General features: G+C 37.4%; 1 protein-coding gene across 3 annotated transcripts in view; it reads right to left on the bottom strand.

The window, feature by feature from the left end:
- The window catches only part of myo7aa (myosin VIIAa), a 35,017-nt gene that overhangs the window by 2,175 nt on the left and 8,987 nt on the right, over positions 1-23,855 (bottom strand). For 2 of the 3 annotated variants that reach the window (XM_057348365.1, XM_057348366.1), the window contains 39 exons: positions 22,585-22,769; positions 22,233-22,354; positions 22,006-22,148; positions 21,806-21,919; positions 21,578-21,731; positions 21,388-21,464; positions 19,806-19,925; positions 19,583-19,725; positions 18,461-18,671; positions 18,030-18,165; positions 17,770-17,876; positions 15,577-15,714; positions 15,318-15,476; positions 14,986-15,078; positions 13,814-13,908; positions 13,597-13,681; positions 13,300-13,518; positions 12,837-13,154; positions 12,560-12,763; positions 11,440-11,616; positions 11,259-11,348; positions 11,053-11,180; positions 10,818-10,944; positions 9,858-9,977; positions 9,433-9,606; positions 9,119-9,346; positions 8,510-8,680; positions 6,504-6,621; positions 6,280-6,406; positions 6,023-6,192; positions 5,742-5,932; positions 5,512-5,636; positions 4,427-4,584; positions 4,197-4,350; positions 3,944-4,099; positions 2,414-2,519; positions 2,043-2,156; positions 1,787-1,874; positions 88-194 (listed from right to left, as the gene is read on the bottom strand). In XM_057348365.1, the coding sequence (XP_057204348.1) occupies positions 88-194; positions 1,787-1,874; positions 2,043-2,156; positions 2,414-2,519; positions 3,944-4,099; positions 4,197-4,350; positions 4,427-4,584; positions 5,512-5,636; positions 5,742-5,932; positions 6,023-6,192; positions 6,280-6,406; positions 6,504-6,621; positions 8,510-8,680; positions 9,119-9,346; positions 9,433-9,606; positions 9,858-9,977; positions 10,818-10,944; positions 11,053-11,180; positions 11,259-11,348; positions 11,440-11,616; positions 12,560-12,763; positions 12,837-13,154; positions 13,300-13,518; positions 13,597-13,681; positions 13,814-13,908; positions 14,986-15,078; positions 15,318-15,476; positions 15,577-15,714; positions 17,770-17,876; positions 18,030-18,165; positions 18,461-18,671; positions 19,583-19,725; positions 19,806-19,925; positions 21,388-21,464; positions 21,578-21,731; positions 21,806-21,919; positions 22,006-22,148; positions 22,233-22,354; positions 22,585-22,769 (5,652 nt within the window). The remainder of the gene's footprint in view (positions 1-87; positions 195-1,786; positions 1,875-2,042; positions 2,157-2,413; positions 2,520-3,943; positions 4,100-4,196; positions 4,351-4,426; positions 4,585-5,511; positions 5,637-5,741; positions 5,933-6,022; positions 6,193-6,279; positions 6,407-6,503; positions 6,622-8,509; positions 8,681-9,118; positions 9,347-9,432; positions 9,607-9,857; positions 9,978-10,817; positions 10,945-11,052; positions 11,181-11,258; positions 11,349-11,439; positions 11,617-12,559; positions 12,764-12,836; positions 13,155-13,299; positions 13,519-13,596; positions 13,682-13,813; positions 13,909-14,985; positions 15,079-15,317; positions 15,477-15,576; positions 15,715-17,769; positions 17,877-18,029; positions 18,166-18,460; positions 18,672-19,582; positions 19,726-19,805; positions 19,926-21,387; positions 21,465-21,577; positions 21,732-21,805; positions 21,920-22,005; positions 22,149-22,232; positions 22,355-22,584; positions 22,770-23,855) is intronic. The other variant, XM_057348367.1, reaches the window with a different exon arrangement.

The raw sequence follows: 23,855 nt of genomic DNA, 5'->3' as shown, positions 1-23,855 counted from the left end.
TCTTGAATCACAATACATTCTATTGTGTATGGGCCATATGTGACACTAGAGTATTTTGATGTTCACGTGATTTCTTGACCAGCTCACCTGATAATAATGAAAGATCGAGTCTGCAAATGAATCTTTCCCTGGAACTGTGGTCGTCCACAATTTCTTCATGAAAAACACCTGATAGGTCAATGAAGGAACTATCCCTGAACATCATAGAAAGACACGTTGATTAGCATTTATTAGCTTTAAAGTAAAAAACAATTAATAGGATTTACTTATTTTTTGTGTTATTTGTGCAAGGTTTTGCACACAGTTTTTTTTAAGTAAACTGTGTGAAATAAACTTTACATTTTTTAAGTAAAATTTTCTTTAAAAAACTGTGTGAAATAAAATTTAAATTTTTTTAAGTAAACTTTAGTTTAAAAAACGGTGTGAAATAAACTTTAAATTTTTTAAGTAAACTTTTCTTTAAAAACTGTGTGAAATAAACTTTACATTTTTTAAGTAAACTTTTCTTTAAAAAACTGTGTGAAATAAACTTTAATTTTTTAAAGAAAACTGTGTGCAAAACTTTAAAAGTAAACTTTACTTTAAAAAACTGTGTGAAATAAACTTTAATTTTTTAAAGAAACTTTTCTTTAAAAAACTGTGTGAAATAAACTTTACATTTTTTAAGTAAAGTTTACTTTTAAAGTTTTGCACACAGTTTTTTAAAGAAAAGTTTACTTAAAAAATGTAAAGTTTATTTCACACAGTTTTTAAAGAAAAGTTTACTTAAAAAATGTAAAGTTTATTTCACACAGTTTTTAAAGAAAAGTTTACTTAAAAAATGTAAAGTTTATTTCACACAGTTTTTAAAGAAAAGTTTACTTAAAAAATGTAAAGTTTATTTCACACAGTTTTTAAAGAAAAGTTTACTTAAAAAATGTAAAGTTTATTTCACACAGTTTTTAAAGAAAAGTTTACTTAAAAAATGTAAAGTTTATTTCACACAGTTTTTAAAGAAAAGTTTACTTAAAAAATGTAAAGTTTATTTCACACAGTTTTTAAAGAAAAGTTTACTTAAAAAATGTAAAGTTTATTTCACACAGTTTTTAAAGAAAAGTTTACTTAAAAAATGTAAAGTTTATTTCACACAGTTTTTAAAGAAAAGTTTACTTTAAAAAACTGTGTGAAATAAACTTTACACTTTCTTTTAACTAAAAAAACTGTGTGGTTAACTTGCGAAAATAAACACAAAAATTGAGTAAACCCTACAAGTTGTTTTTTAAAGTGTACAATGGCAAAACCATCATATATACAGCTGTGGAAAAATTAAGAGATCATTCCAGATGTTCATTTATTCATAATTTATAGATGTATTGTGGTCATTTCAGTGCAGTGTTTGTGAGGAGTGACACAAAGTCATCCAACAGCAATGTGAAAGACACACAACAAGCATGACAACAAGACACATGAAAACTGTGAGGTTATCACATATATAAATAGTTTTTTTAACTTTTCCTAAATACATTTTTTACAATTTGACAATTGTATTGCTTAAAAGTGAATCTGAACTTGTTTTCTTTGCAGTATTTGAGCATCTTTTCTGTTATTTTAATTTTCTTTTATTTAATTTTCAAAATTTTATTTAAAATTTGGGACATATATTGTGAGAATGAAAAAAAACCCTGTTTACCTAAACACATACCTATAAATAGTAAAAATAATTTCATTTCCCCCCTGACAGTATCTAAAATCATGGCATATTATGGTAATTTTCTTAGTGTTTACGGGATTATATTCACGGCCGTACCATCTTTAGCTGGTCTAGCTTTCTTTATCCAGTCAGTCAGATGACGAACAAAGTCAAAGAAGAAGTCGCCCTCAGGTACACTGATCACCTACAGCACAAAACCACAGCAACGAAAGACTTGACTTCAAACATCTATTATGAACAAATGCCTGCAACAGTGATGTTATGGATGTGATGGATCGTTAGGTCACACTAAATGCCAATGTATTTCTGATGTCACTATGATGTTCTAGCTAAACAGATCTTCTAAACAGACCTTATCAGAAATCTTGACAAACAGACTGAATCCTTCAGGTGATTTCAGCAACAGTCTGCCGGAGATGTTCAGACAGAAATCTTTGGCTTTTGTGCTGGACTCCACCTCGAACGCCTGAAACAGACAGTAAACATTCACTTCAATGCGCATCGCATCACTGTCACGCTGGTGTGATTTTCACATCAAAGACATCAATAGAGCCACCATAAATAAATCATTATAATATACCGTGCTTATGTTGACATATAATGTCTAGATGTAATAATCTAGTTTTTCATTTCTAACTTCTCACTGACGGCTGTGTGTCACCATAGCTGGCAAAAAAAAGAAAAAAGTTTGATTCATCATAAACATGTGAAATTGTGTCACACCTCATCTGTGTCATCAGGGAAATAGACTTTGTGGAAGATCTGCGTGGTCTTGTGTTGAATCGCCTCGACTTCAACCAGGTGAGGTGGATACTTGCGCGAACCATTCCTGACACACAAACAATGAATGACGTCAAGAGCACTAAAGCAGATGCCTCATGAACTGAAAAACAACATCATGATTCATGAGTCTCAATGGAACGAGGTCAGAATGAGGCAGACGAAGAAAAACACAAAACACAAAAACAGAAAGAGAGAGAAAAGGAATATGATTAAAAGCGAAAAGTGTGCGTGGCAGTGACATGAATGAATGTTTGTAACAAGTTGTTTTTCACTTTTTAGAAAGTCCCAAAACTATTTATTTGACCAAGTTTACTGGAATTCAAAAACTTTGAAGCTCAATATCTCAAAACTGCTCAGAATGCAGATAGAACATTATCATTCCGAGGCGGTGATTTAGATTTTAACAGGCGATACATTGTTTCACTCAATTGTGATTCAGGGTACAAAAAATATATATATATATAAATATAGACCTAAAAATAATTTGAAAAATTTGAAATGTTGCCATAACAATAATCTGAAATTTAAGTAAAGGCACTAAAATAATGAGGTACAAAGAAATAAAACCTGAACTAAAACTAGTACTGAAATAAAACATGTAATCACTGATAATATAATAAAATGGCATAAAAAGTACACTGTAAAACTTTGCTGTAGTTTTGCAGCAGGTTTGCCAGTAACTTACTGTAGATTTAATTACTGCTTAATATACTTTCCTATTAGTACCATTTTCAATTACTTTAATCAAAATTAAAACACTTTGACTTTTGAGATTTAAAATGAGCAATAAGAGACTGGCATTAGCACAGCAATGCATTTTTCCTAAGCATTTTGTCTTGTTTTCTAGTAAAAATACTTAAAACTTCTTAAATTACGATACATTTACAGAACAAGAAAAGTGACCTAAGATATTTAGTCTTGTTTTATAAAAGAAAAATATGTAAACTAGGTAAGTTTATGCTTAAAACAAAATTGTAAATTAAATCTACAGTAAGTTACTGGCAAACCTGCTGCGAAATTACAGCAAAGTTTTACAGTGTAACTAAAAATAACATGAATACTAAAAATATACGAATAACAGCTCATTTAAATATGATCTAGTAATAAAAAAGAATAACTTTGTCGTGAAATATTACACACAAAAAAGTTGCCTCGTCTACGTTTTCTGTGTGGACATGTTTTGATATCCCGGTGGGGACCTAAACCTGAACGCACACCAACACATGGGGACTCGTGTCACCGGGGGGACCAACATTGAGGTCCCCGTGGGCAGTAAAGCTTATAAATCGTACAGAATTTTTTAAAATCTAAAAATGCAAAAAGTTTTCTATGATCTTTAGGTTCAGCGGTTGGGTTAGGCGATAAAATATACAGTACAGTATAAAAATCATTACATCTATGGACTGTCCCCACTAGACATGTTGTGTGTGCGTATACATTACATGCAGGTATATATGGGAGTGTATTCACCGTAAAGCTTTCTGGAGTCTCTGCATGCAGTCAGAAGCCAGTGGATGATGTTTCTTGGACTGCAGGAATCTCTGAACGTGTGGTAACAGAACATTACTGGGAGGAAAGAGACCAGTACACAACCAGAGCAGCTCCCAACCCTTCTCCTCGCTGTATCTGCAAACAACAAACAAACAAACAAACAGCTTTACTGACGGGCAGAGAAATCTGACATCACTTAAAGTCAAGTTCATTGTGTTTTGAGGCGGCTCACTTGATGTGGTTGTCTGTCAGCTGTTTGATGATCTGACAGAAGATCTCGTCTTTCATTGGCTCCGCCTTCAGCGCACCCTCAAAGATCTGATCCGTGAGCTCGTTCACAGAACGCGTCCGCTTGGACGGATAGTCGCCCGTGTATTTCATCAGAGGTGCAGACGGAGTCAAGGACGGTTTACTTTTGAAGTGTCTAAAGTGAAGTGTTTGAGAGAGTGAAGTGAAGGATATCGATGAAGGCCATGCAGGCGTCCTGCGAGAGCTCCTCGTGACTCACACATTTCTTCAGAAGAGCTTGTTTGATGGGTTCTCTCGTGCAGCTCCACAGCTTATCTTTCCCGCGGTTCTTCGTGATCATCACCCTGCTCAGTGTGTGTTTGGGAGGAGGTCTGGAGGAACGGACGGGGTCAAACACAAGAGGGAAAAACTGAGCGGTCTTGGGTCACAATGTTTGTTTCGGTGGTATTACAATGTAACCTAATTGCCCAAAAAATAAATATTCACACAACATCGTAATTAACAAAAAACTGTGTCTGATGAGTCTTATTATTATTGAGGATCTGAAAAGAATCACCAGCGAGTGAGAAATGTAAAAAGTAAAATGTCTGGATGCATTACAGTAAAGAGAATACAATCGATTATTTTTTTATTTTCCGCATTTCTAGACTCTTTTATTCTATTTTCTCTACTAAAGTGTGTTTTCAGCACGATGAAGTGTAAATCTGAGTTGAATTAACTGTCAATTTTCTTTTGATATCTGGGTTGCTTTCATGGAATATACGGTAAGCAGGGCCGGCCCAACCTCTGTTGGTGCCCTAGGCAAGATTTTAGATTGCGCCCCTACGATACAAAATAAATGAGTAAATAAATAAAAATATCAGAAAATTAACTTTTTTAAAAAGCAAAATTAATATTTATTTGAATATAACAGGAATTGTGATTAACATAAATAGGAAGTAAATATTTGTAATAAAAATTGCGTACTCATTGTTTGAAAATAACACTGAAAATGAAATAAAATAAAACTTTCTCAGTAATACTGTAGTTGAAAAGTAGAGCTGATGAAACGAATATTTGATTGTTATTATTTAGCTAAAGGTCAATGAGAAAGTTTTTTTAACATTTCGTAAAGCTCTGCGCAAATGCCACAGGAACACAAGTAAAAGCTTATCGTATTGTTTTGGATTTTCTTAAATGAATGGCATGACCTAGTCACAGTGCCAGTAAACACTTTTTGCAGTTCACTTAGTTGAAAGAAGTCAAAAACAGCACGCACTGTCAGTAAATAAACTGATAAACAGGAAGAGGTGAATGACCTGAAGTAGTCGTAGGAGAACTCCTCCAGCGTGTACGGCTTTATCCTCTCTGAACTCTCCATCAGCGGCACGTGTGAAATCCGGACCGACTCCTGACGTTGGTCTGGTGTCATGGTAACCAACGCCTGAAGGCAAACAAGAGCGAGAGAAAACCAGACAGGTAGAGAAAATGAGAGAGAGTATGAATCATAAAAGAAGGGTTATTTTTAGACGCCGCAGATCTTTATTACCACAATGTCAGGAGAAGGTCTGATGATGGTGGGCAGCACATAGACACAGTCTGCGGGGAAATCTCCTCTCTGTTTGGTCCTGTCGTTGGTTCCGTGAGCCCAGCCTGACGTCATGACCTGCTCGCCCGTGTCCTGATCCAAGAGAATCAGATCACCTTTCACGAAGCTCAGGAACGTTGAGTCATCGCTGGCTGATCATACAGAAAGACAAAACACGCTTAACTAACTTAACCAGGAAGATTTCTTTGGTTAACCAGCGCCACCATCCTCCTATGTCAAACCTGTGCTGGGATTGTCCTGTAAGGCCACAACAAACTTGGATCTCTTTCTGAGGCCCTCTAGGAAGGTGACCACCAGGTCTCGTATGTCCTCGGCGTTATTGGAGGTGAAAGTGTATTCATCCCCTTTCATGGTGGCCAGAGTGAAGCTTTGGGCCTGACGTTCTCCTCCTCTGACAGAACAAGAGAGGAAACATCTTCACCTTCATCTTCAAAGCTCAAGTCATATCACACATCTAACAAACCCCCGCACAGCCCACCTGCTGCTGGAAACACCGGTGATCTCCGGGAAAGAAAGTTCCAGAAGAACCTGCTCCTGTTCGTCCACAAAATAAACCCCCGTCCAGTTCACGGCCACTATCACGTCATTCTTGGGAAGACTGGGACCTACAGACAGAGAGACAGAAACACAACATCCTAATGAACATCAAAGCAACCAGTTATGGTCAACAAGAAACATTTCTGTTTGTGTCAAAACATCTACCTGAAAATTTAAAGGCTTCATAGAATCGTGAGAATAACAAAGGCCACTTGTAGCGAGCGAAATCCACGACTTCTTCTTTGACCTTCTGAGGGTCGAATCTCTTCTGAGTGTAGATGCCCTTCAAGACAAACGAACCTCAATGAAATACATCACAAAGGTTGAGTTTTCATTCCCGTTTAATAATAATCTGCTCTTCACTTTTTTGATCAGGCTACAGGAAGAAAAGATCTTGTTTGGCATCATTCATTTCTTAAGCGCAAACTGTGAGGAACGAGATATAGGCCAACCTCTGAAATCATGATAACCGGAATATCAACTTTCGATATCATGATAGCCGGAATGGAAGCGTCTGATATCGTGATAATTTAAATATCAGCTTCTGGTGTCACGATAACTGGAACATCAACTTTTAGTATTGTGGCAGTAAAATTGTCAGAACCTGGTATCACTGTAACGGGGAGGTCAACTTTTAGTATCATGATAAATGGATCACCAAATTCAGATATCGAGATCATGTAAATATCAACTTCAATGTCATGTCTACTGGAACATCAACTTCCAGTATTGTGGCAGTTAAATTGTCGGCACCTGGTATCACGATAATGGGAAGATCAACTGTTGGTATCATGACAGATAAATGGATCATCAACTTCTGATATCGTGATCATGTAAATATCAACTTCGATTTCACGTTTACTGGAAAACCAACTTCTAGTATTGTGGCAGTTAAATTGTCGGCACCTGTTATCATGATCAGTGTTGGCTAAGTTACTATGAAAAAGTAATGAATTACTATTTACTAATTACACATTCAATAGTGTAATTAGATTACTGTACAAATTACTCTCTCCAAAAAGTATTTAATTACTTATTACTAATTACTTTCTATAGCCTACATCAACCTTGATTAGTGATTCAAGGATAGACATGTAACGGCTCTTTTAATTCATTCAAATAAATGATATAAAACTACATAAAGTACTCTTATTAACTGACCAAAATATTACAAATGTGAGAATTATACATTAATAAAAAAGTAACTGTAATTAATCTACAGAAAAAAACTAAGTAATTACTTAAAATTTTCAAGGGAAAAGTAATTAAATTACAGTAACTAATTACTTAGTAACTAATTACACCCAACACTGATCACGATAGATGGAATATCAACTTCTGATATCATGATAACAGGAATATCAACGCTGGATATCATGATAATGGAAAATTGACTCCTGATATCATGATAACTGGAACTTTTATTGTAGTATTCAGTGTTATCAATAGTGAATTATATTACAAAAACATACATTTCTGTGTAGCCCTTCTGTGTAGTTCATTATAAACCCAAAATAATTATAAACAAACAAAAATGCATAAAGTTTACTGTTTTAAACAGATTCAAACAAAACACTAAAGTAAAAACGGAAGAAAAAACAGCCAATTTTCCTGGGCTGACATGTTATAGTTCAAATAAAAATGTAAAATATTTGACCTCTCTTTAAGTATTAATATTTTGTAATTACAAAAAAGTATTTTCCTAATTTGTGTCAGGAGTTATAGAATGAAAAAAAAAAAGAGTCCGTGCTTTAATTATGCTCGAGTCATATTCATTTTCATTCAGTCCCTTATACACAGCACACATGCAAATCTGAATCGGTTGATGGAAAAGAAGTTATAAAATGTGTCCTAAAGTATTCATTCTTGCTGTAAAGTTAAAATAGCATTTTAGCTAGGTCATTGCTATAAGTTCTAACATCATAATAAAAAGTGGGTATAAAAACATTGTTCTTACATTGCAGGTGGAATGTTTAAAACATTCAGAAATGACATTATCAAAATGTTCTCAGAACATATTTTTGTTGGCTTCATACTCTTTTCCATCTCATTAAAAACGGTTTACAGTACATAAACGTACAAATATCAGTAACACTTATATTTCATTCTGAGAATGGTGTAACCCATTGTTTATGTGAGTTATACTGTATGACATTCTTGTTTTTCTTCACCTTTTTGTGAGCAGCCATGATGAGCTGAGCCCATCTCTCCACGGTTTTGGCCGTGCTGATTTCTCTGTCAGGGATGTAGGACGGAATGAGACTCAACAGACGTTCCACAAGAATCTCTGAGCCGTAGTCCACATAATACTGCTGAGACGCCAGCTCCGCCAGATCATCCTCCTCCAGGAAAATCAAGACAGAGAGGAAAGACAGAGCGCAAGAAACATGTGCAAAACAACAACAACAAAGGTGTAGATAAACAGACAAAAGCAAGTGGGAGAAATGCAAAGAAAGAAGAATATTCCCTCCTTAGAACTCGTGGGCAATGAAAAACACAAAGGCATTTACACTGACTTTCAAAAGATTAGAATCAATTCACGAAAATAGTTCGTATGATCTTCAAAAATGTTTTAGTCTGAAGACAAACGCTTAAATGTTTGAATTTATTCTTAAATGAGATGACATTTTGACTTGAATAATGAAAACAATCCGGCCAATGAGAGCCAAAACATAACACAGATTTAACTGATCATTTTTTAGTCACAGAAAATATTGTGTTGATAGTTTACAGTTATTCTAAACCATGTGAACGCTTGTATTGGTTCTGTGGTATCTTACCCGATCGCATCGATACTCCCCGAACTTCACCCCTCGTACGATCTGCTGGTAGACGAGGTTTGTAGCCACAGCGTCCCCAGCCGGGTCGTGCCAGGGTGTGAAGATCTCTTTTCTGAAGAACAGCCTCCAGGGGGCGTTACGCTCCTGAGCGCCCTGCTCTTTAGCGTACTGCTCACACTGAGATACAGCATCCATCACGTGATCACTGCCGCTGCCCAGAGACGACACCTGTCACAACATACGGTGTGTTTGAAATAAGCACGATTGACCTCAGATATAATCAACAAAATGAGAGCAGAATGGATCACACACACCTTGTCAAAGAGGGCGATGTAAAGAGAGAAACCGAAGCGATCTTGAAGGTTGATCTTGTCTGCTAAAGCGCTGCACAGCTCCTTGGCCGTGGTGGCCGAATCCGTCAACAGGGTCTTTGTGGTCCCATCCATGAACGTCACCGGAAGCATTATCGGCTTCTTAGATTTGGTGGCCTGGGATTCAAATTGTGAAGAGATGACTTATAATATGCTGTGCAGGTTTTTTTTAGGGCTGGAGAGCCCCAAGTATCAGATTGGGTTCACTGTAAAAAATGTCACCTATTTGAACTTAAACCTTAAGTTGGTTTTGTAAGTCACTTGAATTTCAATTCTATTAAACTGACTTGGTTGCAAGTTCTAAAAATTGAAGTTGAATATCCTTTTTTATCATATAATCTTGATGTATATTTGTGTTGATCATGTACCTGAAGCTCCAGCCAGGAGGGAGGCTGTGTTCGGGTACCGTTGACAAACGTTCTCCTGAGTCTCTCTTCACAGTACGGAGCATAACCCGCTGGACCTTCATTGATAAAGTTCCTCAGATACTACACGAAGAAAAACATTGAATTTACAATAAAGACACTAAAACTGATCGCACCCTTAGGAAAATTCATTATAATGGGGGTTTTTTTTATAGTAAAAGTGCAGTAACCACGTTTTTTAATGGTTACATTTTTTTTTAATTTTCATGAAAGGAGGAATTTACTCACAGGCTCATCACTAATACAGATCATGAAAACGCATGAAGAAGAGACACACACCCTTAAAAAAATAAGTATACTTGAAAGTCACTTTATAAAGTATATTTAAGTTCAAATATATTTTTAAGTACAGTATACTAATATTAGTGTACTAGTACTTGAACTTGTAAGTGTATTGCAAAACTTCTTGGAGCTAAATTGGTCCCCTTTTTAGATAATAAAAGCATACTTTTGAGTATACTTTAAGTGTAACAGTAATAGTATAATACTAGTTTACAATTAAAATTGAACTTATAGATATAACAATAGTTAACTAGTTCAATATTTATTAGTACACTTAAAAAAAACACATTGAAGTAAACTACTAGTTTAGTCATTTTTTTACTAGAAACTATACTATAGTGACTGTACATACCATACCATACTATACTATACTAATACTAATAAGTTTCCTTTAAAGAATTACTATTTACGTACTCAATTTTATACTTTTTATACATTTAAGATTTTAAGTAAATTCTTATTATCACATTGTACAAAGAGTACACATTCATAAAAGTAGACTGAACGTATTTGAATAGAAGCAGTAAAATAGCACACTTAAACACATTTTGTTTTTTTTAAAGGCATGGAGTGAATGAGAAACTTACATTCAACAGTTTACGTGGAAGCCATATTTCTCACCTTCACAAACTTCTCAGAGGGTGCGAAACAGCCCACACAGAGAGAAACGAGGATCCAGCCGCGGGCGTGACTGCTTTTAGACGGATTCTGTGTCAGCTGCTTACAAATCTGACAGTAGATCTCATCTCTGACCCAAACAAGAGTAAAACCATCAATTATCTTTCATCTCTATATCAAATATGAACCAACGATTCTGAATAATGTGTTTGTGTTTTATGAGTGTCTCAGGTCAAACCTCAGGCCTGGACGGAGGATGCCGTTTCCGATAATGAAGTGTAGCTTCTCCAGGTTAGACGTGGGTCTGTCCTCCAGCATGCTGTTCCCATGTACCGTATATTCACCATCATTCAGACGCTTGGCCACCTGATGCAAAATAAAAAATGACTTCAGGAGTAAAAGCAGGCCAAACAAGACCATCGCCATGGCAACACCATCACTCACCTCCTCAGTAATCTTGGACTTCTTCTTAAGGGTGAGCGACACCAGTTTGTGACGCACGCTGCTCTTCTTATGACTGTCGGTGTGAGTGTTCTGGAAGAGGTGGACACATGGAGGAGATCGCTTTGTTACATGGAGCAACAATCTCCATCACGCCGTGTGTGTCACGTTTAAACTCTCTCACCTCTCCATCTCCCTGCAGAGCCTGAAGTTCTCTCTTGTAGGTTTTCTTGCCGAGCGTCTCGTAGATCTTGGTCATGACGGGGATCTTCTCGCTGCCGTCGGTGATGGATGTGTGATATTTTGGTTCTGGAAGGTCACCCATGAACCTGAGAATCGTGATCCACACGGCCAGAGCAGCCTGGAGGATGAGAAGAAGCAAAACTCGATCGGAAAAAATATGCGACGTGTGCAAGCAGAACCACAGTTGTGGTTTTATCATAAATTATTTGAACTTATTTGGGCTAATAAATTAGGTTGGGCTGTTTTGTTTCACTATCAAACAGTATATTTTGCAGAGCGTGCAATGCATTCTGGGATTTTGCATCTGAAAGCAGCGCAATAGGGAGGCTCAGAGATGACATATTTTTGTATGCAAAACCTGGAAGAGAGTTTGCATTTTAGCACTTCCGGTTCACTCCGAAGTCTAGGGGTTCATTAATCGGGTAAATTTGGGGTAAATCGGCCGAAATAAGGTCTGTGGCTAACAAAACCTCGAAATATTTTCACGTTCTATTTTATGACATAAAACCACCCGCTTGTGATTTTTAAAGCCTTATTGCGTCTTAAAACGGCGGTTGCTAACAAGCTGCTAAAAGCTACTACTTTTTTTGGTGGGGACGTTAGACGTCATCGCGCATATAAAGCTCACAAATAATGCAACATGGGCACAAATCTCTTAAAACGTAGATGCGGATTCATTCACGGAGTAATTACTGACCAGGGAACACGTTTTTAATCAAGTATGAAAGAGTTGTCGGAGGCTTGGTGGTGGTGACGTTGATATCGAGCGATCTTAAGTGTAGTCTATAGCATCGTGTTAGCTTTCTACTTCTGCCGATTGTATTTCGGCTTCAAAAGTAACAAATGTGGTGTTAATTTGTAAAGATGATCTTGATAGACAAAACGTGTAAACATCATAAACCTTTGTTAATCACAGAGCTTATTTTTTGCGATCTTACAAAAGTCTACGGGAAAAATGCATAGGCTCTCGGTCGAGGGAACCAGCGTGGCGCTTACTGCCGGGTCAGCCTACAAAAATTGGGCATCTGAGGTACTGGATAGAAAGGTCGCAGGTCACGTACCAGCTGATCTCCTTCATCCTCATGAAACAGCAAGGGTTGTTTGAGCGGCCGCCGTACGTAAGTGTGTGTGGTCGTGCCCTGAAAATACGTGGCGGAGAACTTGGCAAATTTGTACTCGGACAGGTCCTCCTCATCCTCCTCCGGGAGAGGAAGAGCTTCATCCAGATCCTCCTCCTCTAGTTCTCTGTGTGTTCTCTCCAGGTCCTGAAAAACATGCAGAGACACACTCAAGACATCAGTTGAAGCGAAAGCAAACTCACTAACGCTTCATCCTCACCTCGAATCCAGCCGGTGCTTGGCCCTCCTGACCAGGGAAAGAGTTCGTTGTGCCCAGGAAGCCAAACATCTTGTCCACCATCTCAGAGTCATTGACGGGCTCGTGCCGAGCTCTCTCCATCTGATCTAACATTTCTTTCTTTCTCCTCGCCTCCTCTTTCTCTTTCTTCTCTCGCTCGGCGTCCTCTCGTGCCAGCTGCGCCAGACGCTCCTGGTGCATCTTCTCCGCCTCCTGTTTGGCCTTCCTGGCGCTCATCTGGTTCCTGAGCTTCTGTTCTTCCGCCAGACGCATCTTCTCCGCCTCTAGACGCCGTCGATACTGAGACACACAGAGAAAACATCTCAACGCATTTTTGTTTGGTTGTCTAAACAAGAATAAAAACAGACACATTTGAGGAATAAAGCGGATAAGAAAAAAGCGTGATCCAAGCGATGTGGAGAAACAGAAGTCGAGCAGTCTTCACCTCTCCTTTGAGTCTCTTGTAAAGTCTGCGGGCGATCATGCCTCTGGTGTAGGCCTGGATGGTGATGACGGCCCAGAGTCGATGTCTGAAGGCCCGTCGCACCAGAAACCCTCGACAGTCGCCCTGAAACAGGGTAATTCTCTGTCGTGTGATGTGGTACGTGTGATAGAGTTTACGAGATCGATGCAAGGCCTGCAGACGTGAGAATCCAGCGCGCATCTACGGGACAGAAGACAACCGGTTCAGAAAAACAAATAAGCGGTGTACAGTCAAACTTCTTGACATTTGGAGACCTACCGCTCCATAATTCTTCCGACAGAAATAACCCCTCCATGTCTTCTGGATCAACATGGCCGACTTCTTCATTTTCAGAAAATTAGATCTGTGGAAAGAGAAGAATACACGTGTGTTTGTTTAATGCAGCACTGCGCTTGTAAAAAAGCAATATTATATCACGCAAATCGATGCAATGATGAACGTTTTAATGACTCTGCATGCAAAATAAACATCTCACCTGTCTTTAAAACCTCGCACCACTTTCTGAATGAGAATCACCTTGTCGGTTATGGCTTTATCTCTCTCAATTTCCAGAAGCATATCATGATGATCCTGCCAAAATACAGAGACATCCCAATAAAACAATAAGACGAGAGAAACGGTGTTATTTCTAGAATACAGTACAGCGTGGTCTCAGTTCCTACATACTAAAAATAACCCAATGAGCACAAATGTCAGAAATAAAGAATTGTGGAAATATTGAAAAATGAGAAAAATAAATAATAATAATATTAATTGATTGATGATTAATTAAAAATAAAATTGATAAATAATAAATATAGACATAAGTATCCATATACAAATGATTGATATTGATTTTTAAACGTACAGTTTATTATTATTATTAAATAAATAAAAATGTATAATAATTATTAAAAATACAATTAAAAATAAATGCAAGGAAAAAGGTAATGTTCCAAAAATTCAGGACAAAATTTGAGGAAACCAATTATTTATATGTTTTTTTAAATCAAGTGATTCATGGCTTTTATTAATTTTCCTATCATTACATTTGATATTTTTAATGTCAATTATTAGATATTTGCAGGTTTGGGTCTCCATGTGTATTCTCTAGGAATTAAACCCACAATGCAATGCTCTACCAACTGATCTTCAGGAACACTCGCGTTATCTCCGATTGTTTATTTTAGCACAGCTGGAAGACCAAATCGACCAATCAGCATTCAGAACTGAACCTATACGGAATGTTTAACAGTATAGTAATGTTCAGTTAGTCATCTGATTGTTATGAACAAGCCTCATATTGATCTGTATCTCTCATAATCCTTCAGTGTTTTTATGTCCTGTCAGCGGGTACAAGACACCATCCTCTCTTCCTTCCCACCGCGTGACTTTTCCTGTTTCAGAGAGCTGGACGACATGATAAAGACCAAAACTCACACTGGCTAGTTCCTGATCTCTGACCTCTGGCCGAGGGCTGTGTTTCCGGACCCACAAAACAAACCAGAGCCTGTTGGAGTTCGACATGACTCCATAAAATGATCTGATATTTCCATGACTTAAGCGAAGAATCGTTGTGTCTTTAAACGTTGTGTTCTTGTATTCTGTAGATGTTCTGTTATGGTCTATTCCAGTAAACATTGAAAAGCTAAAGCTGAGGTCCGATACCTTGAGGAATATTTTGGTTTTTCCCATCTGCCAGTCGTCGTCTCGACCCAGAACAGCTTCAGCAATCCGCTGACAGGTTCCTCTCAGATCCTCCTGAGAAACACATCACACACAACACATATAATCAACAAAGAATAATGTACACATTTTAATCTGAATCAATCTTAGTATGAAGATGACTGAACAGATGACAACTACATCAAATTTAAAACATTTCAAGAATAAAGTGTATATCCGAAATACTTTCATCTGAAAAATACAAGAATAAAATCAAAATCCAAACATTTCCTACACCAGAACGTTTAGAAAGAGTGAGTTTCAAGATCTTCCACCTGTTTGTAAGCAGGTTTCACTCCCGGCATCAAAACACGGTATCTGTCCACAAACTCGACGAAAGTGTAACGGATGGGATATCCGGCCCGGCGAATCCGGATGGTTTCCATCATTCCAGAATAGCGGAGCTGCCTCACACACAGCTCAAGATCAAAGAGCTGGAAGAAGATGAAAGTGCGCTCAGATACGAAAATGTCCAACATTTGAAATACAAATCAGATAACTTCACATTATTTCTCGGACACTGGTTGAACTCACCATGGGCTTCTTGTACTCATTGGGTTTGATGCAGCGGACGAAAAACGGCTGACAAACGCTCAGCGTGCGCATCAACAGCTCCAGAGAACGCTTGAACTGACTGCTGAGAGTCGGTGAACGCTTTCTGGTCTCCACCCCCTGAACATCAGGAAACACACGCACACACGCGCACGCAAACGCACACACGTGCACACACACACGCATGTTGGGTTTCCATGTTTTATGGGGACATTCCATAGACGCAATGGTTTTTATACTGTACAAACTGTATCTCATATTCCCTCCCCCTAACCCTAACAATCACACACAACTGTCTGCTCTTTTACATTTTCACAAAAGTTAATTCTGTATGATTTATAAGCTTGTTTCCTCATGGGGACCAAAAAATGTCCCCACAAGGACAAGGGTTTTGGATATTGCCATCTTTGTGGGGACATTTTGTCCCCATACCGTAGGGTTTACCCTTCCCACACACACACACACGCACACGCACACGCACACACACACGCACACGCACACGCACACGCACACGCACACGCACACACACACACACACACACACACACACACACACACACACACACTTTCAGGATGATTGTTTGAAGTGTCTCTTCCATGATATATATTTTCTCCTTTATCACTTTTTTCTCATTCAAATCTGCTGTTATATATGTTTTATCTATTTATTTCACAGATGAAGAACACTGCATTCTTTTACTGTAGTAAACTGTACTAAATCGCAGTTTTCCAGTAATGATTAAGTTTATAATGTAGTGTTCAATAGTGAATTGATACCCACGTGAAAAAATATTGTAGTATACTATGTTATTTACTTTAGTAAAGAGCACTCGAGAAACTTCACACTTTACTATAGTAAACACCAGGGGCGCAACTGCACATCTTCCCATTTACTTTAAAACGAATGCGTAGTTTGTGGTTCATTAATATTTAATGAAAACACAACAATACAATAGTAGCCTATGTTAAATACTTTTACTGAAACTTTATAATAAAAATTGAAACGAAATAATACGGATAACACATTATAACACAAATAAATAAAATATATTTGGATTTCCCCCTTACTTTAAAACATGTTTAGTTTGTGGTTCATATTTTATGAAAACACAACATCGTTAAAGTAAAACAAAGACAAACTCACTTAGCCTACATTGAACGAAGAAATGATTTTTTTTATGAACAAACGTTCTCTTGCGCTCTTGTCTCTGTCATCCTGTCAATCATCGCGTTGTTTCAGAGTGAACTGATATTAACGTTAATATATCATATCTCTCAGGCAACGTTAAATAACTTAAGATTTACAGAGATGAAATGATATACCAATATTTATCCACTTGGACATTGTTGTCCTCATTTTACTTGTCAATTAACTTGTTTTTCATTTTCTTGTTCTGTTCTGCGCCTCGGGACGTTTCCTTGCTCGATCCATTCGGTCATGTGACTGTCACAGAGTGAGGGGTTGACATAATAACTTGATTAAATAAAATATATTTGTTGAACTCGTTTAAAATGCAAGACAAAAATTTAAATAAAAGGTTTTATATAATTGTATATAATTAACGTATTATATAATTACGTTTCATAAAAAAACTTTAAAAAATATTTTGGCACAATGGCGCCCCCCTTGTGCGGCGCGCCTATGCACTGCATATACTGCTTTCCCCATTTTTGCACCACTGGTAAACACCCGAATTTCAATGTTATTGAAACTAATAAAATAGCAACTTGCTAAACAAAGTTTAACATAGTGAAATTTCAAAAGATATTAGTGTATTAGCAGCACTGATTCTAAACATCTCCCATCACATTACCTGCCTTTGTGTTTAAAATCAACATTATTGTAAGTCTTAAATGAGTAAAAACACGCAAACGTCTGTTAGAAGTACCATAGTGCAAATTACTGAACACATTAAGACGTTGAATATGATACACAGAAAGTGATGACAGAAATGATGAGCTTCAAGCACAGTTTTACCTTATAAGGTGCACCTGGTGTGCCAAGACCGCACATAACCACATAAAACCTGCCCTCACATTTCACGACCACAGAGAAAGACAGGAGAAAAATATGTCCTGTAAGGCTGTGACTCGATCCTTAATGCGAATCTACAAAAAGAAATGCACAGTTTGGGCCTTCTAAACGTCTTTTAGAGAGATGAGCTGGAGGCGTTACCATAGCGACGTCAGCCTGAAAGATCTGCTTGATGAATTTGTTCTTGGACGAGTGCACGAGCTGAATGATGTCACCGTGAAGAGTGTCTCGATTCTTCTCCAGAAACCCTGCGTGGACACCATGATCACGAAAACATGTATGAACAAACTCGCTCCCCATAATACTCTGCTCATCAAATACAAAAAATACACAGTTTCTCCGTCAATTCTATCAGATTCTATTTCAATCAAGTCAAGTACGGTTATGTGAAGAACACAGACCTCTCGTCTCGTAGTACACCACGCCTGCGAAGTGCTGAATGCCAAACTGTGTTTCATAAGTGTTTTTGGGAGGAATATAGTTGGTGTTGAGTTTGTGTTGAGAGTTGAGTTTGTTCAGCATGGTGGTGTCTGTACCCTTCAACAGAAGAAGTAAACACATTAGCACACTATATGAAGCATGATTATAAAAACAGCATGAACAAACGGTACGTGACCCAAACTGAACTTCCGGTAGACCTCCGCAAAGAATCAACAACTGTTGAGTAGAGTTTTAATGAATTGAATACAATTAATATACAATCAAATATTCATATAAATGAAATGTCAAATGAATTGTTATATTATAACCAAACACAGACTGGAGGTTAACTTCAGGCCAGGCACGTCCGTCCGATGAAATCGTCTACATATAAAGCATCCGTCTCTCTCACCTTGGGAAACTTGCTCTCCTCGTCTATGAGTGAGATGATGTTCATGGGCTTTATGGCGATCATGTCTAAAGCGTCCTGGTTGTCTGTGAACTCGATGTGCTGCCAGTTGATGTTCTCCAAGTTATATTCCTCCTGCTCCAGTTTGAAGACATGACGGACGAAGAACTGCTGCAGATTCTCGTTGGCGAAGTTGATGCAGAGCTGCTCGAAACTGGAGGAGAGGAAGATTTGTATTATGCCAAAACTGGACCGAACTCCATCCGTCGGGAAAAGGACTTTTTGCGTTACACTATGACGTTAACACTTCTACACAAGCATGAGAACAGCGGGCGGGAGATGAAGCGTGTCTTAGTTGAGGTTCATTGCTCTGCCTCATCAAACACAGACAGTGGAAATGTACCTCTCAATAACATCGACCCGTGACGTTATTAAAAACCTTGATGTACTTGTGACAATTCTCAATTTGTGACTCAACATGAGATTTAACAGTAATGGAAAATTGAAGAAATAATAAAAGATCAAATGAATGCAAATATACAAAAGGAATACGTCAAATATTGTACAGATCAGTAAATACACGGTTACACGGCGAAATAAGGTTTCTATGGCATCGCTCTGAAGAACCTCTTAAGCACCTTTAAATTTAAGAGTGAACACACGTGTTGGATTTCTGTCTTTCATGGAAACTTTTTATAGACATAATGACTTTAATACTATATAAACTGTATTAGACTCTATACCCTAAACACATAAATCCTATACCCAACCCTTTCAGAAAAATGTCTTTATATCTCTATTTTGTATTAGAATAAAATATAAATGAATTAAAAACATACATTTTTTGAGATATTATTAGTTATTAAATAAGTTTCATTTGATTAAAGTGCTTAAGTTTCATTTTTAGAATCCACAATTTATACACCAGTAAGAAGAAAATATATAACGTAACTTAATTTTGGGTTTCTATTTCTATGTTTCTATTTATTTCTAATATTTCTAAAACATTGATTACTATTTCAGTACTCGTTTCTGAAAGACAGATGCATTTCAAATCTGAGGATTTTGAATCATACGTGGGGGTGCATGTCATGTAAGAGATTGAAGACTGCTGCAGTGTTTTACCTGTTAACGGTGAAGTTCTCAAAGCCGAATATGTCCAGCAGGCCGATGGATCTTCTGACAGTTTTCAGCTCCAGGGACGGAGGTTTAAAAATGGCTGCATTGATTTTCTCAACAATCCACACAAACAAGCGTCCGTATATTCCCTAAATGACAGACACACATCTGATGTCATATATCTTTATTATCACACCGGACACACATCAGAGATGACATCAGTGTTTACCTTTACAAACGCATCTCGCACATCCAGAGCCTGTTCTATACTGAGAGGAGTGGACACAGTCTCTCCACGAGTTATTATCGTTCGACTGGTCAGACAATTCATTAAATCCTTAAAGTCCACCTGTAAAAATAAAAATAACCTTCGATGAAACATCACATTGATCTTACCGAATATTATTACATTTGCAAACATTTTACAAAAAATACAGAACTGTCCGTCTCAAATGCTTTATCATTTAATAACTGTAACAGAAATATGTCATAATATGTGCATGTGAACGCATCATGTTTTTATTTGCCTGCATATGATGTGTGTTTTAATAAACATTTCAACTTTTTGTGCCCTAAAGTGACAACAGAAGTGTTTTTATATCAGAACAAACATCCAGAGGGACCATAAACTGACTTAAAATGATTTAATATAAAACAAAACAAAACAAAACAAAACAAAACAAAACAAAACAAGGGTTCAAATAAATAAACTAAAACAACAAAGCTGGAATAATAGGTTATCCTTTTGGTCACAAGAGGGCGCTCAGACCTATCGAACTGATGTTGCGCCTCAAAACACTTAGGCCTGATTTCACAGACACGGCTTAGTTTACCCAGGACCACGAATTAGTTGAATTAAGATATTCATGTCGCTTTTATAAAAACATTACTGGTGTGCATCTTGAGACAAAACAATGGCACGGACATATATTAAGACAATTCTGGTCAAGTTATATTCAGACAGGATAAACATTCATTTTAGTCCGGGACTAGCCTTGAGCCTTGTCTTTGAAACCAGGCCTAAAACACAAAAAAATAAAACTCATATTACCTTGATCTCTTCAGGTGGAATAGAAAATAAATTGACAAAATCATGCTAATTTGTTTTCAAAGTGCAACAACAATAGCCAAAGCGTAATTGTTATAACTGTAATTTTGTTCCAAAATAGGCTGCTAGAATACAGAAGAGGCCAAAAGCGATGATTTGAGAGAGATATTTTTACAATATTTGCTTTTAATGCTCGGCAGAAAATATCGGGTGCATGATGGCACAACGTAGACAAACCCCTAAAGGTATTTTTTGGACAAAATGATTTGTTAAAAAAAACTACAGGCCTTGTACACGAATGTCTAATATACAAAAAATGCATAGAAACACAAAAAGCTGACAATAAATAAAGCAAAATATTGAGTAGAGATGTATCAGTTATTTCTATTTTGTTGTTCTTCTCTTGTTTTTGACTACACCAATCAATCTCTTGGGTCTTGACTCAATAAACTCACGTGTTGTGTGTGACGTTTACACTACAAGTACAGCTAACTAGCCCACACAACATGCAGACAAAACCTTAAAATGATCTTTAACAATATGTTTGACAAACAGCAGAGATTTATTCTTTTCACATTTTTTCAATTACAAAAAATATGCAGAGTTGATCCTCTCCCTTATTTGATTTGCCTAAAGATTCATGTCATCACATCGTTGCTTTTACTTTATGTCTTTTCTTTTTGCATTGATCATTATTTTAAACAGAACAGACCATTTTTAGGTCATGACCCGGTAGTGAAGAATGACTGGCCGAGACTCATACCTCTAATAAAACAGCTGCGGTGGTCAGATCTGAGCTGCGGACCAACTCACAGGCGTCCAAATTATCATACGTGCGGGCTGTGAAACAAACACATTAGCATTTGAACACCTGCCAGAGCAACACACTTGACTATTTAGCACATGACAAGAATCCGTTGGGAAATGAAACCTGGACGTGCATGAAAGCTCACCCTCATAGTTCAGGTTACCCATGTGCAGAATGGCAGCGAGAAGCTTGGAGATCTCCCAGTTCTCTCTGTCTGTGAACATGAGGACCTTCATGGCTGATCGGATGTTTGAGTATTCCTTCTGATCATCACGACCGTCACAAACCGTACAGTTTCCCTGAGATCAGACAGCAAGAAGTTGATGTGGGCGTATATATACTTCTAGAAATGTCGAGTAGGATCGAAACTCACTGTTGTAAGATAGGTGTAATCCGTGGCTTTACCCAAACCCAGTTTCTTCTTCTGGTCCGGAGTCATTCCCTTCAACATACAGTAGAAAACGTGGTAGTTCCTCTCATCAAGAGCCTACGAGAGTTGAAAAGAACCAGACGTTGATTTTGTACCTGCGGCATGAATGCACTAGAATGAATGTGTTTTAAAGGCGTTCGCACCTGCCGACACACTCTGGATTTCTCTAGAAGGTACTGCTCGATCTTTGCTCCCTCTATAGCTCCTCTTTTGTTGAAGTGGATGTCGATGTACTTTCCAAAGCGGCTGGAGTTGTCGTTTCGGATGGTCTTGGCATTCCCAAAGGCTGATGGGTAAAGTCATCATATTAGTCAGCAAAGACATTGGTCCTGGATTCAGTATGTTTCAGACGGACATGTGGTTGTGTTACCTTCTAAAATGGGGTTCGCCTCCAGTACCTGCTGTTCAATCCAGGAGTGCTGTCCGCTGATGGCGGCTAAAAACTGTAGAATCAGTTTAGTGCTTTCTGTTTTTCCAGCCCCAGACTCGCCACTGACGAGAAAACACACAGACAAATCTGTCAATATTCTTGATGCCGCACGTGCTTTTTATTCACCGTTTTAAGAGAAGCATATCTCTAGAGATTTAAATGTAGATTATTCTTTAACACTAAGTCACACCACATCCATGCAGCAGACAGACAGAAAGAAAGATGGAAGGATGGAAGGATGGACAGACGTCACGACAGGTTTGCTGACAGTGGCCTTACAACATGTCCGCACCTTATGATACAGCACTGATCTTTGTTGTTGCGTTGCATGTTGAAGTAACAGTTGTCAGCGATGGCGAAGATGTGTGGAGGCATCTCTCCAAACTTCTTGTTGGTGTACAGGCGAATCTGATCTGCTGTATAGATGGGCAGAAGCTGATAGGGGTTCACCGCCACTAAGATCGACCCTGTATATGTCTACAGATATAAAAGAAAAAACACCGATGAGAACTTGAGCGGTAACGAGTTGTACAGATGGACTAATGGATGAATGTGATGAAACATCTTCTCTGGGATCTACTTCAAAATTCTGTCATTCACATGTAAAACTACAAGTATTAAACATTCATGTTAATTGAAATCAATTTAAATATAGGCCTAAAAATTATGATTAAAAATCAAACTAAAATTAAAAGTATAAACACTAATATTATATTAAAATGCTAAAATGATTAACAGGAAGTAAAAACCAATATAACGACACATAACAACACATAACAAAATATATAAATGTATAATTAAATGACAAAAGCGCATACCAAAATGACTAAAAACTCAACTAAACATGAAAACTAAAGACCAAAGTAAAATTAATAATAAAACTACAACAAAATTGAAAATGAAACTATAATAAGTCCCATATATACATATTAAATCGTAAACTTTTGAATTACAGTAGCATAAATAGTAAAAGAAATAATTCTGTCATTATTTCTTCCCCTCACGTGTTTATAAATCTGTCTCTGACTCTTTCTTCAGTGGAACACGAAAGAAGATATTTTGAGAAATGGGTTTGTGTTCGTACAAAAGAAGTCAATGGGGGGTCCCAAATTCTTAAAGGGATAGTTCACCCAAAAATAAAATTTCTGTCATTACTTACTCACCCTCTTGTCATTTCAAATCATTTTGTCATTTTTATGACTTCTGCAGAACACAAAAGAAGATATTTTGAAGAATGTTGTTAAAGGCCCCCCATTCACTTGCATTGGTTTTGTGTCCATACAGTAGAAGTAAATATGCTGGGTTACAAACTTTCTTCAAAATATCTTCTTTTGTGTTCTGCGAAAGGAAGAAAGTCATGCAGGTTTGGAATGACTCGAGAGTGAATAAACGAGGAAAGAATTTTCATTTTTGGGTGAACTATCCCTATAAAAAACGAAAGTCACAAAACTCTCATTTCTGCATTTTACAGGGTGTTTTACTGACACGAGGCTTGTGAGAAACAGAAACACTTTAGAAGATGACAACATGCAGATATGAGCAGACACGATGACAGTGAATGGA

Source organism: Triplophysa rosa, linkage group LG12 (genome assembly GCF_024868665.1).
Source record: "Triplophysa rosa linkage group LG12, Trosa_1v2, whole genome shotgun sequence".
Taxonomy (NCBI): domain Eukaryota; kingdom Metazoa; phylum Chordata; class Actinopteri; order Cypriniformes; family Nemacheilidae; genus Triplophysa; species Triplophysa rosa.
Note: the sequence above shows the minus strand (reverse complement) of the source record. Positions and strands in the feature narration are given on the sequence as shown.